The sequence below is a fragment of the Carcharhinus amblyrhynchos genome, chromosome 12 (assembly GCF_965287045.1).
Source record: "Carcharhinus amblyrhynchos chromosome 12, sCarAmb.v2.hapA, whole genome shotgun sequence".
Classification (NCBI taxonomy): Eukaryota; Metazoa; Chordata; class Chondrichthyes; order Carcharhiniformes; family Carcharhinidae; genus Carcharhinus; species Carcharhinus amblyrhynchos.
Genome location: NC_137335.1, coordinates 42,092,230 through 42,107,172, shown reverse-complemented (window position 1 = coordinate 42,107,172; position 14,943 = coordinate 42,092,230). Strand labels below are relative to the sequence as shown.

General features: G+C 42.0%; 1 protein-coding gene across 10 annotated transcripts in view; it reads left to right on the top strand.

Annotated features, from left to right (window-relative positions):
* LOC145350939 (echinoderm microtubule-associated protein-like 6) overlaps nucleotides 1–14,943 on the top strand; it is a 394,618-nt gene that overhangs the window by 228,527 nt on the left and 151,148 nt on the right. For all 10 annotated transcript variants that reach the window (XR_013888268.1, XM_080200440.1, XM_080200441.1 and 7 more), the window contains 2 exons: nucleotides 7,788–7,940; nucleotides 10,463–10,594. Coding sequence is in view for 9 of the 10 variants with exons in the window: in XM_080200440.1 (XP_080056566.1) it covers nucleotides 7,788–7,940; nucleotides 10,463–10,594 (285 nt within the window). In the remaining variant the exon portion in view is untranslated. The remainder of the gene's footprint in view (nucleotides 1–7,787; nucleotides 7,941–10,462; nucleotides 10,595–14,943) is intronic.

Below are 14,943 nucleotides of genomic sequence, written 5' to 3'. Positions count from 1 at the left end.
AGAGCTGGGCCGAGAGGTGGCGGATGGAGTTTAATGCGGAGAAGTGTGAGGTAATTCACTTTGGTAGGAATAACAGATGTGTTGAGTATAGGGCTAACGGGAGGACTTTGAATAGTGTGGATGAGCAGAGGGATCTAGGTGTATGTGTACATAGATCCCTGAAAGTTGGGAATCAAGTAGATAAGGTTGTTAAGAAGGCATACGGTGTCTTGGCGTTTATTGGTAGGGGGATTGAATTTAGGAGTCGCAGCGTTATGTTGCAACTGTACACAACTCTGGTGCGGCTGCACTTGGAGTACTGTGTGCAGTTCTGGTCCCCACATTACAGGAAGGATGTGGAGGCTTTGGAGAGGGTGCAGAGGAGGTTTACCAGGATGTTGCCTGGTATGGAGGGGAGGTCCTATGAGGAGAGGCTGAGGGTTTTGGGGTTGTTTTCGCTGGAAAGAAGGCGGCTAAGAGGGGATCTTATTGGAACATATAAGATGATTAGAGGTTTAGATAGGGTAGATAGTGATAGCCTTTTTCCTCTGATGGAGAAATCTAGCACGAGGGGGCATGGCTTTAAATTAAGGGGTGGTAGTTATAGGACGGATGTCAGGGGTAGGTTCTTTACCCAGAGGGTGGTGAGGGATTGGAATGCCCTGCCTGCTGCAGTTGTAAATGCGCCTAGTTTGGGGGCGTTTAAGAGATCCGTGGATAGGTTTATGGATGAAAAGGGATTGGTTTAGGTTAGTGGGTCATTGTTTTTTAACTGGTCGGCGCAACATCGTGGGCCGAAGGGCCTGTTCTGCGCTGTAATGTTCTATGTTCTATGTTCTAAGGTGGGTGAACTTGCAGCCTGGGTTGGTACCTGGGACTTCGAAGTTGTGGCCATTTCGGAGACATGGATAGAGCAGGGACAGGAATGGTTGTTGCAGGTTCTGGGATTTAGATGTTTCAGTAAGAGCAGGGAAGGTGGTAAAAGAGGGGGATTGTTAGTCAAGGACAGTATTACGGTGGCAGAAAGGACATTTGATGAGGACTCGTCTACTGAGGTAGTATGGCTGAGATTAGAAACAGGAAAGGAGAGGACACCCTGCTGGGAGTTTTTTATAGGCATCCGAAAAGTTCCAGAGATGTAGAGGAAAGGATTGTAAAGATGATTCTGGATAGGAGCAAAAGTAACAGGGTAGTTGTTATGGGGGACTTTAACTTTACAAATATTGACTGGAAAAGCTATAGTTCAAGGACGTTAGAGGGGTCAGTTTTTGTCCAATGTGTGCAGGAAGGTTTCCTGACACAGTATATAGATAGGCCAACAAGAGACGAGGCCACATTGGATTTGGTACTGGGTAATGAACCAGACCAGGAGTTAGACTTGGAGGTAGGTGAGCACTTTAGTGATAGTGACCACAATTTGGTTACGTTTACCTTAGTGATGAAAAGGGATAGGTATATACCGAAGGGCAGAAGTTATAGCTAGGGGAAAGGAAATTATGAGGCGATTAAGCGAGATTTAGGATACATAGGTTGGGGAAGGAAACTGCAAGGGATGGGCACAATTGAAATGTGGAGCTTGTTCAAGGAGCAGTACTGCAATTCCTGTCAGGCAGGGAGGAAGTGGTCGAGCGAGGGAACCATGGTTTACTAAGGAAGTTGAATCTCTTGTGAAGAGGAAGAAGGAGACTTATGTAAAGATGAGACGTGAATGCTCAGTTAGGGCACTGGAGAGTTACAAGTTAGCCAGGAAGGAACTAAAAAGAGAGTTAAGAGCCAGAAGAGGATATGAGAAGCCTTTGGCAGGTAGAATCAAGGAGAACCCTAAAGCTTTCTACAGGTATGTCAGGAATAAAAGAATGAAAGAATGATTAGGGCAAGATTAGGGCCAGTCAAGGACAGTAGTGGGAAGTTGTGCATGGAGCCTGAAGAGATAGGAGAGGCACTAAATGAATATTTTTTGTCATTATTCACACAGGAAAAGTCAGTGTAGTCGAGGAGAATACTGAGATACAGGCTTTTAGGCTAGACGGGATTGAGGTACATAAGGAGGAGGTGTTAGCAATTCTGGAAAGTGTAAAAATAGAAAAGTCCCCTGGGCCGGATAGGATTTATCCTAGGATTCTCTGGGAGGCCAGGGAGGAGATTGCAGAGCCTTTGGCTTTGATCTTTATGTCATCATTGTCTACAGGTACAGTGCCGGAAGACTGGAGGATAGCAAATGCTGTCCCTTGGTTCAAGAAAGGGAGTAGAGACCATCCTGGAAATTGTAGACCGGTGAGCCTTACTTCTATTGTGGGCAAAGTTTTGGAAAGGATTATAAGAGATAGGATTTATAATCATCTAGAAAGGAATAATCTGATTATGGACAGTCAACACGGTTTTGTGAAGGGTAGGTTGTGCCTCACAAACCTTATTGAGTTCTTTGAGAAGGTGACCAAAGAGATGGATGAGGGCAAAGCAGTTGATGTGGTGTATATGGATTTCAGTAAAGCGTTTGATAAGGTTCCCCATGGTAAGCTACTGCAGAAAATATGGATGCATGGGATTGAGGGTGATTTAGCGGGTTGAATCAGGAATTGGCTAGTTGAAAGAAGACAGAGGGTGGTGGTTGATGGGAAATGTTCAACCTGGAGTTCAGATACTAGTGGTGTACCGCAGGGATCTGTTTTGGGGCCACTGCTGTTTGTCATTTTTATAAATGACATAGATGAGGATGTAGAAGGATGGGTTAGTAAATTTGTGGATAAGACTAAAGTTGGAGGAGTTATAGACAGTGCAGATGGATGTTACAGTTTGCAGAGGGACATAGATAAGCTGTAGAGCTGGGCTGAGAGGTGGCAAATGGAGTTTAATGCGAAAAAGTGTGAGGTGATTCACTTTGGAAGGAGTAACAGCATTACAGAGTATTGGGTTAATGGAAAGAGTCTTGATAGTGTGGATGAGCAGAGAGATCTTGGTGTACATGTGCATAGATCCCTGAAAGTTGACTCCCAGGTTGATGAGGTTGTTAAGAAGGCGTACGGTGTGTTAGCTTTTATTGGTAGAGGGATTGAGTTTCGGAGCCATGAGATCATGTTGCAGCTGTACAAAACTCTGGTGGAGAATTGCATACGGTTCTGGTCGCCGCATTATAAGAAAGATGCAGAAGCATTGGAAAGGGTGCAGAGGAGATTTACCAGGATGTTGCCTGGTATGGTGGGAAGGTCTTATGAGGAAAGGCTGAGGGATTTGAAGTTGTTTTCGATAGAGAGAAGAAGATTAAGAGGTGACTTAATTGAGGCATACAAGATGATCAGAGGATTAGCTAGGGTGGACAGTGAGAGCCTTTTTCCTCGGATGGTGATGGCTAACACGAGGTGACTAGCTTTAAATTGAGGGGTGATAAATATAGGAAAGATGTCAGAGGTAGGTTCTTTACTCAGAGGGTAGTAAGGGCGTGGAATGCCCTGCCTGCAGCAGTAGTGGACTCGCCAACTTTAAGGGCATTCAATTGGTCATTGGATAGACATATGGATAATATTGGAATAGTTTAAGTTAGACGGTCATTAGATTGGTTCCACTGGTCGGCGCAACATCGAGGGCCTGTACTGCGCTGTAACATTCTATGTTCTATTAAAATGTACCAACACCCCGATTCAAATTTCCGAATCATAGTTTCATTTTCCCTTGTGACAATTGCTATTACTGCAAATTACTGCCCATGTCTCACAGCTTACACATTTTGCCAGTTATTCAAATACGGCAGAGCATCATCCACACTGACACACTTCCTTCCTTCTTGCTGGACAAGGTGGCACATAACAGCAGACAGCAGCACATAACTGGCAGCTGATGAGCACAGCTGCATGTCTGTAAAGTGGACTTGTCAACGTTGAAGCAGCCAGGATTGAGACCATATCCAGTGATGGTGCTGAAAGCACCAAAGATGGCATTATGCTCCTACCAGTTTTTTTTCCCAATCCCACATCTGCCTCATCCCACAATCTTTTCTGATAAAACTACTAAATGTCATGAATCATCCGGTTTCCCCTCCCCTGACTGCACCACAACTTGGTGTTTGTGACTTCCTCCTTTCATATACTGAGGAACTGCCTGTTGGCCAACAGGGATATTGGATCAAGGTGTGGGAACAGAAGGAAGGACTTGGCCTCACACTCACAGCCACTCGCTCAGATTCTGGCATTTTGCATACTTTAGAGGCTATCTTGACAGCAGGATCTGGATGTGCTCAGATATTGGGCAAGAGTGGTCTGCAGCCAGGACAGAAGGAAAGGGTAGCAAGGGTAAAGTTGCACATGAGTTCTGCTCCAGTGGACTCCAGAGGAGGTATATAGGAGAAGGTGTGGTTCTCAATCCACAGAGTTCGAGGGTGATGACTAAAGTAGAGGGGGCAGACAACTGTTGGCAGAAGTCTAGCTCTGAGGATCTGGGTAGCAATGCAGCAATAAGTTCAATGATGATGCTTAAGAGTGAATGCATCTTCAAATGACATATTTTTATAATTAAGCTGCGAGCCTAGTACTCTTCTCAATAGACCAACCACCCCCTTCACTCAACTTCCAGCAATCTTCATCAATCATGGGGCAGTACACAGAAAAGGTGAAAGGGCACAATGAAATGCTTGAAGCAGAGCTGCCAGAAAACCTGCTATCACTGTCAAGGACTGTGGAGGTGTCCAGCACCAGAGTAGGAGCATGGAGGAATCCAAAGACCTGCCCAGACTGTTGCCATCCAAACTGAGTTGGTGCAGTTCTCCTGGACCTTCTAGAGGCAGAGCTGCCTGAGGTCCTCCTGCAAACCTATCTGCAGTCTCTGCCATTGAGGGTAAGCAACTTCAGTCAGTCATGTTGCAGCTATTGGACATGGCATGGTAAAGGAACGTTAAGAAAGGCAAAGGATCCTGCAAAATGGGTACTAAGAGAATATGCAAGGGTAATTTTTACTCTGTAAAAAATATTGGATGGGTTGATTATTAAAGTATATATGTAATGCTGATTAGGTGAAGTGTAGGACTTTTGATAAATGAAGAGTTGGAGTTGTGTTTACAGGAATAGTGGTCATATGAGACACTACAGATAGCTTAGTTGGAAAGGAATTATGTTTGATGCCTCCTACCTCCCTGTCTCTCTTCCCCCCCCCCCCACCCCCCCCCCCAACCTCCTCTGCACACTCAGCTGCTCGGTATACCTGGTTGCAAGGATTGTGCTTTCATGATTGCAAGATTGGGCGCTATGCCCTTCATACTGATGAATTGTAAGATGGAGTCTGAAGAATCTGCAGGGCTCCTTCAGAATGGTCCAGGTAGTAAAAACGTTACTCAAAGAAGACAATCGTCCACTTGATGTCATTTTGGGTGGCAGCATTGCTCTTGTTATATAAATACTGCCGAAGTGTGTGTGGGTTGTATACTAGAGTCATGAGTCAGATTGCTCTGTAGACAACCAATAGTTCCTCGTGATAGTTCAAAAGGTGATTGTACAATGGATTGGCACTGAATAAAGGCATCATAATTGCTAACAGAATATTGGGCATTGATTTGAACGCTGCTTTGTACACATTAATTGGACTTTGAGGGAACGGAATCCATTAAGATCTGATGTATTTCTTGATTTAAATAACACACCTGCAAAACAATGTGTATGCATGCAATTAATGGCATGCTGCGCCATCAGGAAGACCCCTACTCTAACAAAGCCATTTGTTCGCTCTACCTGCATCTCTCTGGAAAGAGAAAATGCAACGTATTCCCCACTCTGAATAGGGTATGTATGCCCTTCCTTTTATAACAATGGATGGTAAAGTTCAAGATGTTGGATATGTTTCAGCTTGGAGAAGTCCAACACAAAGAAGTTGAAGGCCGTGTGTGCTCATCCTGCAAGCTACAGGTCTGTTTGCAAAAATGGTGTACTTTAATAAAGACCTCTTTGGTGAATTAGAGATCATATAGAGACCATAGAGGCTATAGTTTAGATAGGAGAAATACTCCCTGCTGACAGACCATTTCCCCTTTCTCCTTCTCCATCTTCAAGAGGGTTGTCTTCCTCTGTTGTCTCTTCTGATCCTCCCTGACTGGGAACAAGTGTTGTGAGCAGAACTCTTGGAAGTGAGAACTGAGGCCTTCACCATGTGCCACACCACATCATGCAGACTTCAACTTTAATTAACAATAAAAATCACCATACGCTCCTGGTAGGGTATCTTTCTGCTGCTGAACATATGCAAGATTAAGGAAGGATGTTAGCTGAAGTATTGAGGTCAAGAAATAGCATTGCTAGGTTCAAATTAGTGTTACATGCTGGTTGATGTCAAGATCTGCCCACTCTACATTCTTCTGATACACCCTCCTTAATGCCTGCTTAATGGAGTTTTACTAAAAGCATAAATGCATGACACAGAGGCCATTTTGGATCTGAAACACTCCCAAAGCAACTAAAATGCTGTCAGTTTACAATAAAATTTTGCAACATTTATTTCAAATCTTGACTTGGCAAATGACTGATGCCTATCTGTAATCTTGCTTCTCCAAAGGCCTAATCCCTATTTTGTGTGTTTGGCTACACCTAGTACACCTATGTGTTTCCCCAGTCCCTACAGCTTGGAAGATTGAAGGATTAAGGGCACTTCAGATGATGTTGCTAAGATACCTTGAGGAATTATGGCCATTGACAGTCTTCCGCAGACTGCTGGGACTTTTGGCTTTGGACAGGCCCAGCTAGCTGTAGAGAATAACAGGTGCTCTTGCATTGAACCAGTGCCACTTCGTAGGGTGGAATGGTGATTCTTGTTCTGTACGGTTTTCTTCCTCCTCATCCATCTACTTCTCTCCCTCCTTTCCCTCTCCCCCTCCCCCCTTGAGGGTTGAGTGGAGCTTCTGGATCTGAAATGGAAGGAATGGACCATTTGGTGGCATTGTTAAGTAAAGACAGATAAGTCATTTCTGAAAGCAGTAGAATTTGTGTGACTTTTTAACTTTTTCATGGGATGTGAACGACACTGGGAAGGTCAACATTTGTTGCCCATTCCAAATAGCTCTTGAGAAGGTAGTGGTGAATTGTTGCCTTGAACTACAGCCTATGTGATTTAGGTACACCTACAGTGCTGTTGGGAAGGCAGTTCCAAGCAGTTCCAGCAACTGGCTTGTTGGGAAACTTGAAGGCGATAGCATTCCCATGCATATGCTGTCTTTGTTCTTCAAGGTATAGAGGTTGCAGTTTTCTAAGGTGCTGTCAAAGGAGGCTTGTAAGTTATTTTATGGATGGTACAGATTGTAGCACTTGTGGTGGAGGTCGTGAATGCTTAAGGTGACAGATGGAATGCCGATTAGGTTGCTGCGTTCTGCTGGATGGTGTTGAGCTTCTTGAATGTTTTTGGAGCCACACTCATCCAAACGTGTGAAGAGTATTTCATTACATTCCTGACACGTCTTGTAGGTCGTAGACAGGCTTTGGGGAAGCAGGTGGTGAATTACTTGCTACAGAAGTCCCAGCCCCTGACCTGTCCTTGTAGCCGCAGAATTTATATGGCGAGTCTAGTTATGTTTCTGGTCAATGGTAAATGAAAAAAGTGTCTACTTTCAACATATCTGGTAGGTGTTGTATAATATAACAAACCTAGGAGAAAAGTAGCACAAAGCTGTTATAATCACTTGTTTACTAAATTAACCTTTCAACATGAGAGGGTTAAGCCATGCTGTACTAAAAGTTGAAAGAAAATTAAAGCCTTTCTTTATTAAGGCAGCTCTCAAAATAAGTTATTGAATTTATTGATTTGAAAATATTAAGATACATCCTTTCTTTTCCTTCTTTTAGGTGGGAGATGTTGTGCTTTCGCACCGGATGGAAAAGTCTTAGCTGTTGGGTTAAATGATGGGAGTTTTCATGTAGTCAATGCTGATACCCTAGAGGATATAGTGTCTTTTCACCACAGGAAGGAAAATATATCAGATATCAAATTTTCGCCAGGTACACCTGAAAAGTCAAGTCTTACTTTCAGCCAGATGTGTTAATTATGGAAACACTGTTTTACTGTAGCATTTACATGGAGTTAGTAACGTTATTCTCAATGAATGGATAACATGTTGGATGACAAGCCAGTAAACTAAATTGAGAATGCAGTTGGTGTAAAGATCAATGTTTTACATAACCATAAAATCATCAGATTGGATTACTCCATTCAGTTTATTCAAAGGTATTAATTATTTATGAATAGATAAAATTTCCATTCTATTTTTGTTTTTAATCATGGTACATTATTTTGATTAAATGATACATTTAAAAGAACATGTGACATAGTGTATAGGTTTAATTGAATGTATAATTTAGAACCTAATCCTGTAGAATTCATAATAACAGATTGTTTTAGAGGGAACCAAAAGAGAATTCACTATCCCACAATATATCATTGTTTTTGCAATTTCTGGCATGGGGTGTGAGAAAAACATCTACAACATTCTGCCAAGCATATCAATAGTTCTCAAATGATAATTTTTTTCTCTCTCACACTCATAGAAAGTTAGGAATATTCATATTTTACAATTTGTGTTGTTTAACCTTTTGATAAAATTACTACTTTGCCAATGCCACTGCTTTAGTTGATGCTGGGCACCAACAGATGCCAGTAGTTAATTATTGCCCTTGTGCTGAATCAGTTCTCTACACTGAATTGTGCTAATACTCTAGATTAAGCTTGTCCAACCTTTTACCTTGGGGCCACATTTGCATATTTTCTCATTCAAGGGACTCCTGAGCAAAATTTAGAAAGATAAAGATTGTTACAACAATAAATTGAATTTCAATGAAATTTGAGGTTTTAAGAAAATAAACATTTTCTGAACAACTGTAAAGCAACATCATAGCCATAAATTGTTGTTTTTAAAAAGAGTAAGCAATACAAATACCAGAATGTTGGAGGATCAGTGTGTGTGTGCGTGCGTGCTTGTGTGCATGTCACTCGCCCCACTACTCAGTCACTCACTCCCATACATTACCCAGTCAGTCAGTCACTCACTCACTCCCACCCACTGGGTCAGCTATTCACCCTCCCATTCAGTCATCCAATCTTACCCACTCAGTTACTCATGCCCACCAAGTCACTCACCCCCACACACTGTCATTCACTCTGTTCCACTCAGTCACTCACTCTGACACACCCAATCTCATTCCCACACAACTACCCACTCGCACACACACACAAACATTCATTCACTCACATGCACACATTCACTTTCACAAACACATGTATACTCATTCCCCCCTCTCTCTCTCTCTCTCTCTCTCACACACACACACACACACACACACACACACACATGCACACACACACTCTCACTAGGAAAAGAATGGCGTGTGATTGGAGGAATAGCTGCTTGCAGAACCTTCCATTCCAGCTTACCTGTTTGACTGCCATTTTGAAAACTGGCTTCAGAGACCTGATGTGGCACTCGAACCACCAATTGGACAAGCCTACCTTAGAGGAATTTCTCAGCCTTCTCTGTCTGTTCTAGGCAATTTCATAATTATGGGTTAGGTCTATAGTATGCATGGGTGTGCTATATGTTTGGATGAATGGGAGTAAAGTTCTTTCCTGTCCATCTTTGTGTTTATTCCAGTGCCAATCTGTTGCAATGTGACTTAGTGCAGCAGTTCACTATACAACTTTCCCACAATTATAAGCTACTTATGCTAAAATCAAGTTGTTGATGCTTTCAGAAACATTACCAGTTTAAAAATTCAGGGCTGGATTTTATGAGGCGGATGTATTCCCTATGCCCCCTGACTGAAAAGCTTCTGTTCAGCTCTCCCACCGGAAACCTGAATATCCTGCAGTAATATAACTTAATTACTACTTAATTGACTAGAACGGGACTTCCTTATCTGGTTGGATGCAGTTAAGTAGGCCCACCAATGTCAAAATTAATTAGTGGCCACTGTTAAGATTATGAGCAGTCCATGAAAAAGAAATGTCATCGATCCCAGGCTTCAGGGAAGTCTGGGGATTTTGAATGGTCCTGTCTGGTAGACCCCAGTGCGTAGAGGCAGGGGTGAAAAGGTGTGTTTTAGAGGCTTTGAGAGAGTCTCAAATAGGGATATATGATCTCGATGGGGATTCCAATTGTTAGATGGGGACTCCTCAAAAGGGGGCAATCCCTGCTTCCGCACTCCTCCAACTTCCTGCCCAACAGTAGCCAACATAGTGAAAGCTTTCCATCTTGCTTCCTTCTTCCCGTGCCACTAGTAATATAGCAGCAGTGGCGGAATAAGACCATTTAATTGGTCACTGAAGACCACCCCCTTCTCCGTCCAAAAACGAAACCCAGGGGCCAGCAAACTGCCTGATACCTTACAAAGCCACCGTAATAAAGGAGACAGGTTTGAAAGGACAGGAAGGCAGTGAGCAGGACAGGAGATCCATGAAACCCTAATCTTAGTTTTCTTTGTGTGTGTGTATTTTTTATAACTAATAATGACATTTATTATGCTCCTAGATGCAGGGAAATATCTGGCAGTAGCTTCGCATGACAATTTTGTGGACATCTATAATGTGCTATCAAGTAAAAGAGTTGGTATATGTAAAGGGGCTTCTAGCTACATTACCCATGTAGATTGGGATGTAAAAGGTAAGATGCTATTTTTCAAGTGTTTTCAATATTTTCTATAAATATTTCAAAATCAAAAATGCATTACAAAATCAAAACTTAAAAAATGCCCATAAAAGTTTTAGTTGCAAAACTTATTAGGGTATGTCAGTTTCAAACAGTGTACAAAGTCATTAACTTCAAGCCTATTTGCTTTTGAGATATACAAAACATTTTCATTGAAAGGGTAATGTATTATTGTAATAGCATTTCATTTTGCTTAAGGACTAAGCTCAACTCTGAAATCATATCTGGACTGCATCTTCATTCTTGAGCACTGTAGAATTCCTAACATCAGAACCTGATGAGTATTTATCACAGGATGAGTACAATTCGTTGCGACTAGTGAGATAAAACTTTCATGTGGTTTAAGGAGCTGTTCCCTCTTACAATGGCTCAGCATTACCTATGAACCAAAACTGCGTTCCTGCAGCTCTCTCTTCCTGTAGAGACTTCATACCCTTTATGTGGTATTACAGTGTTCAGGGCAGAAAGGGTTAATGTTTGTGAATAAAGAAAGTATAGCACAAACATGATAATATAAGAGTGAGTAACATGAGTAAGAGCCTATCTGTAAATAGTTACGCTCAGACAATAAACCAGCTATTGTTCAGAGATATCTGTATCTCTGCAACCTTCCTTAGCCTGTCAGAACCAATATAAATATGATGGTTGCAGTGGAGGACCCCGAAAATCCAAAAATCAACTTTAAAAGAAGTTTGTCAGTCTGACCTGAAAAGAAGGCACCCAACTGAAGACCTAGACACAACAACTGAAAATCAACAAAAGAGCTCTGTACAAGACATGGAGGGAAGAGACAGAAAATAAATCAACTGTTCAGCTTACTAAAGGCTACAGTGGTCCATGAAAAATCCTGATCCAGCTGCAGAATCAAAGAATTGATGACGATCGAATCCTAGATCACGAAGACCCACATGGGTCAAAATTTGATAGCACCAGAAAATGGGCACCGGGACTGTGCTGGAAGATTAACCCACATGCCCATTGTTTCCAGTGCAGGTAGCATGCAAACTTCCTGCTGCCTGTTAATTATTGTAACATACATTCAGTGCTAAACACAAATTTGCATGACTGCACACCACAGCAAGTTTGTGCAATGCTATCACTGCCTAAAGCTAACCCAAAGAGAAAAAATGCTGAAAAATCTCAGCAGGTCTGGCAGCATCTGTAAAGAGAGAAAAGAGCTATTGTTTTGAGTCCAGATGGCCCTTCGTCAAAACTCTTTTCTCTCCTTACAGATGCTGCCAGACCTGCTGAGATTTTCCAGCATTTTCTCTTTTGGTTTCAGATTCCAGCATCTGCAATATTTTGCTTTTAACCACCTAAAGCTAGCCTGCACAACTTGAAACTACCTTTTAAAGGGTGAGTACTTTTGAGCTAAAACTGATGCTGGATGTGAGGAAGAGAGACTGACCTATAAGAACAGGGATGCAGCAGGGCAGAGAACATTCACCAAGATTCTCAGATGCTACATTAAAGGTCTTGGTACAGGACATGGACGAGAGGAGAGATGTTGTCTATAAACAAGGGACTGGGAGGCCATCCAGGCAGAGTTTGCAAAGAAGTATGACCGGATAGTTATTGCATCCAATCAATGCTTGCAGCTTAGCTCTGAGAGTCTGGCTGCCAAAAGTTAAATGATACCGGTTTTCAAGATCAGTAAATGCATCTTCAAATGCCAAATCTTTGAAAATGAGCCAATAGCCTCATATACTACTCCATTCACTCACGCACTGACATTCTGTACGAATCATGACTCATACCTAATACCCCACTTTCACACTCTTAGCGCTACTGCAAGCCTCACATTTTGTAGCTTGCAGACACTATTCAATCATGACAGCCGCATTACCCAAACAAATTGCACCACATTTGCTGACACAATTCCCTCCCTCTTGCAAGATAAGGCGTCACATAATTGGGGGCTGCAACACCTGAACGTACCTATATGTCCTCAACCCAGTGGAAGAGATGGTGTTTACCATTATTGGAGCTGCCATTACTATGGCTGAAACCACTGAAGATGATAATATGCACATACTTAACCCATCTACTCATATCCAACACCCCACCCTTATTTCACAATATTTCTGACTTACAAACTGCTGATGGTCTAATTATGGACATCTTAGACCAAAGGACCGAAAGACATAGGAGCAGAAGTGGGTCATTTGACCCATTGAGTCTGTTCTGCCATTCAATGACATGATTGATCTAACATGATAATCCTCAACTCCACATTTCCACCTATACCTATAACCCTTGATTCCTTTGCTGATTAAAAATCTGCTTTTTTCAGCTGTGGACATAATGACCCAGCCTTTACAGCCCTCTGCAATAAAGAATTCCTTACATTCTCTACCCTCTGAGAGAAGAAATTCCTCCTCCTCATTCCTCCCTTAAATGAGCAATCTTTTACAGTGAGATTATGCCCTCTGGTCCTAGACAAAGAGAAACAACCTGTCAGTATCTACCGTGAGAATCCTGTATGTCTCAAAAAGGTCACTTCTCGTTCTTTTAAACTCCAGTGAATAGAAGTCCAATCTACTCAATCTCCCCTCATCAGAAAATTTGTCCATACCTAGGATCCCTGCAAACCCAGAATCAACCTAGTGAGCCTTTTCTGGGCTGCCTCCAATTCCACCTATTTTTGGTGTCATCTGCAAATTTGTCAATAGTACATTCACTTCACTGATCCAAGTCAGTAATATATATTGTAAATAATTGTGGCCCTAGCACTAATTAATCCCTTTGGCACCCCACTCATTATCCCAACTCTATGTCTTCTATCAGTTATCTTCTATCCATGCTAATATACTACTACCAACAGCTCTTATTTAGTAGCCTTTAGTGTGATACGTTATCAAACTTTTTTTAAACGCACAGGTATTGAAAAACATGAAAAACTAATCAGTAGCCTTTAGTGTGATACGTTATCAAACTTTTTTTAAACGCACAGGTATTGAAAAACATGAAAAACTAATCAAATTATTACAAGATAATAAAGTGGTCAATTAAAAAAGCTAGCACTCTCACTTGTAATTGAGTAAACAAACTGCTGCTGGCTATGTCGGGAAAAGATACAAAAGTCTGAGGTCATGCACCAATCGATTCAAGAACAGCTTCCTCCCTGCTGCCATCAGACTTTGAAATGGACCTACCTTGCATTGAGTTGATCTTTCTCTACACCCTACCAATGATTGTAACACTATATTCTGCACTGTCTCATTTCCTTCTCTATGAACAGTATGCTTTATCTATATAGTGTTCAAGAAACCAAACTTTTCACTGCATACTAATACATTTGACAATAATAAATCAAATCAAAAATCAAATCTCTTCGTCATCCTTGGAGCTCAGCCAACAATTTATAATGAAGCCATCTGGCAAAACAAATGTGTGTCCATCTGTTCAACCTACATTTGTTGAAGTATGTTTACAATGCCTGTGTGTTAATTTGGACAAGATTAAAGATTCCTTCATGGGAATGCTGAATGTCTGATTTTTTTTAAAAGTCATGAGAATTTCCAAGACTTAGCAGTGTTATTACATCGCACCTTGGTTCTGCACTGAGTGGATACAGTATGAGTGGGTACTTCAACTGTTTGGGAGATATGAGGAGACATGGAGGTTGCGTTGAGAGGATGGAGATATGAGGGGACCTAGAAGCAGCGAGGAGTTGATGAGAGAGTTTGAGATCTGGGTGTTAAAAGGCTTAATGACCATCAATTGAGATGGGGCAATGTCCCAGTAAATTGAGGTGGGACTTGCAATCTGCCTGCACCCATGGCCAACTCTGGCTTGCCTCAGAAGGTGGCAGCCCTGATTCTAGCCTGTGGACAACATCTAGCAACCAAAATACCAAGTGTGTGGTCTGATGTTTAGAAATTGGAGTTGCAATGTCAGAAAATGGCCAGAAACTTGATTTCCAAACTGAAGACAAGTATCTGCCTCCTGGTTTCCCCCAAATGGTGCCCCCGCACAAGAACCCTACCCTTGGGGCTCTTTTGTTTTCAGATACCGAAGAATTGCAACCTAGTTCTAGTTAAGCAGTGTGGAAGAGAAAGAGACAAAAGAACAGGAAGATAATGATGAAGAAGAAATATTGTCTCCTGCTCTTATGCTCATATAGCCACAAGCTCAGATACTGATGCTGGATAGCTAAAGGGTGAGGTCTGCATGAGGCGAGACATTGTACATGAGTGAGTTACAGCCATGGCAAGAGACAAAGGCAGCAAAGGTGCAAACTTGGCTGAGGAAAACATTGTACAAAGTTTCTGTTCTGAAGGATTCAGAGAAGAACTTCTGTG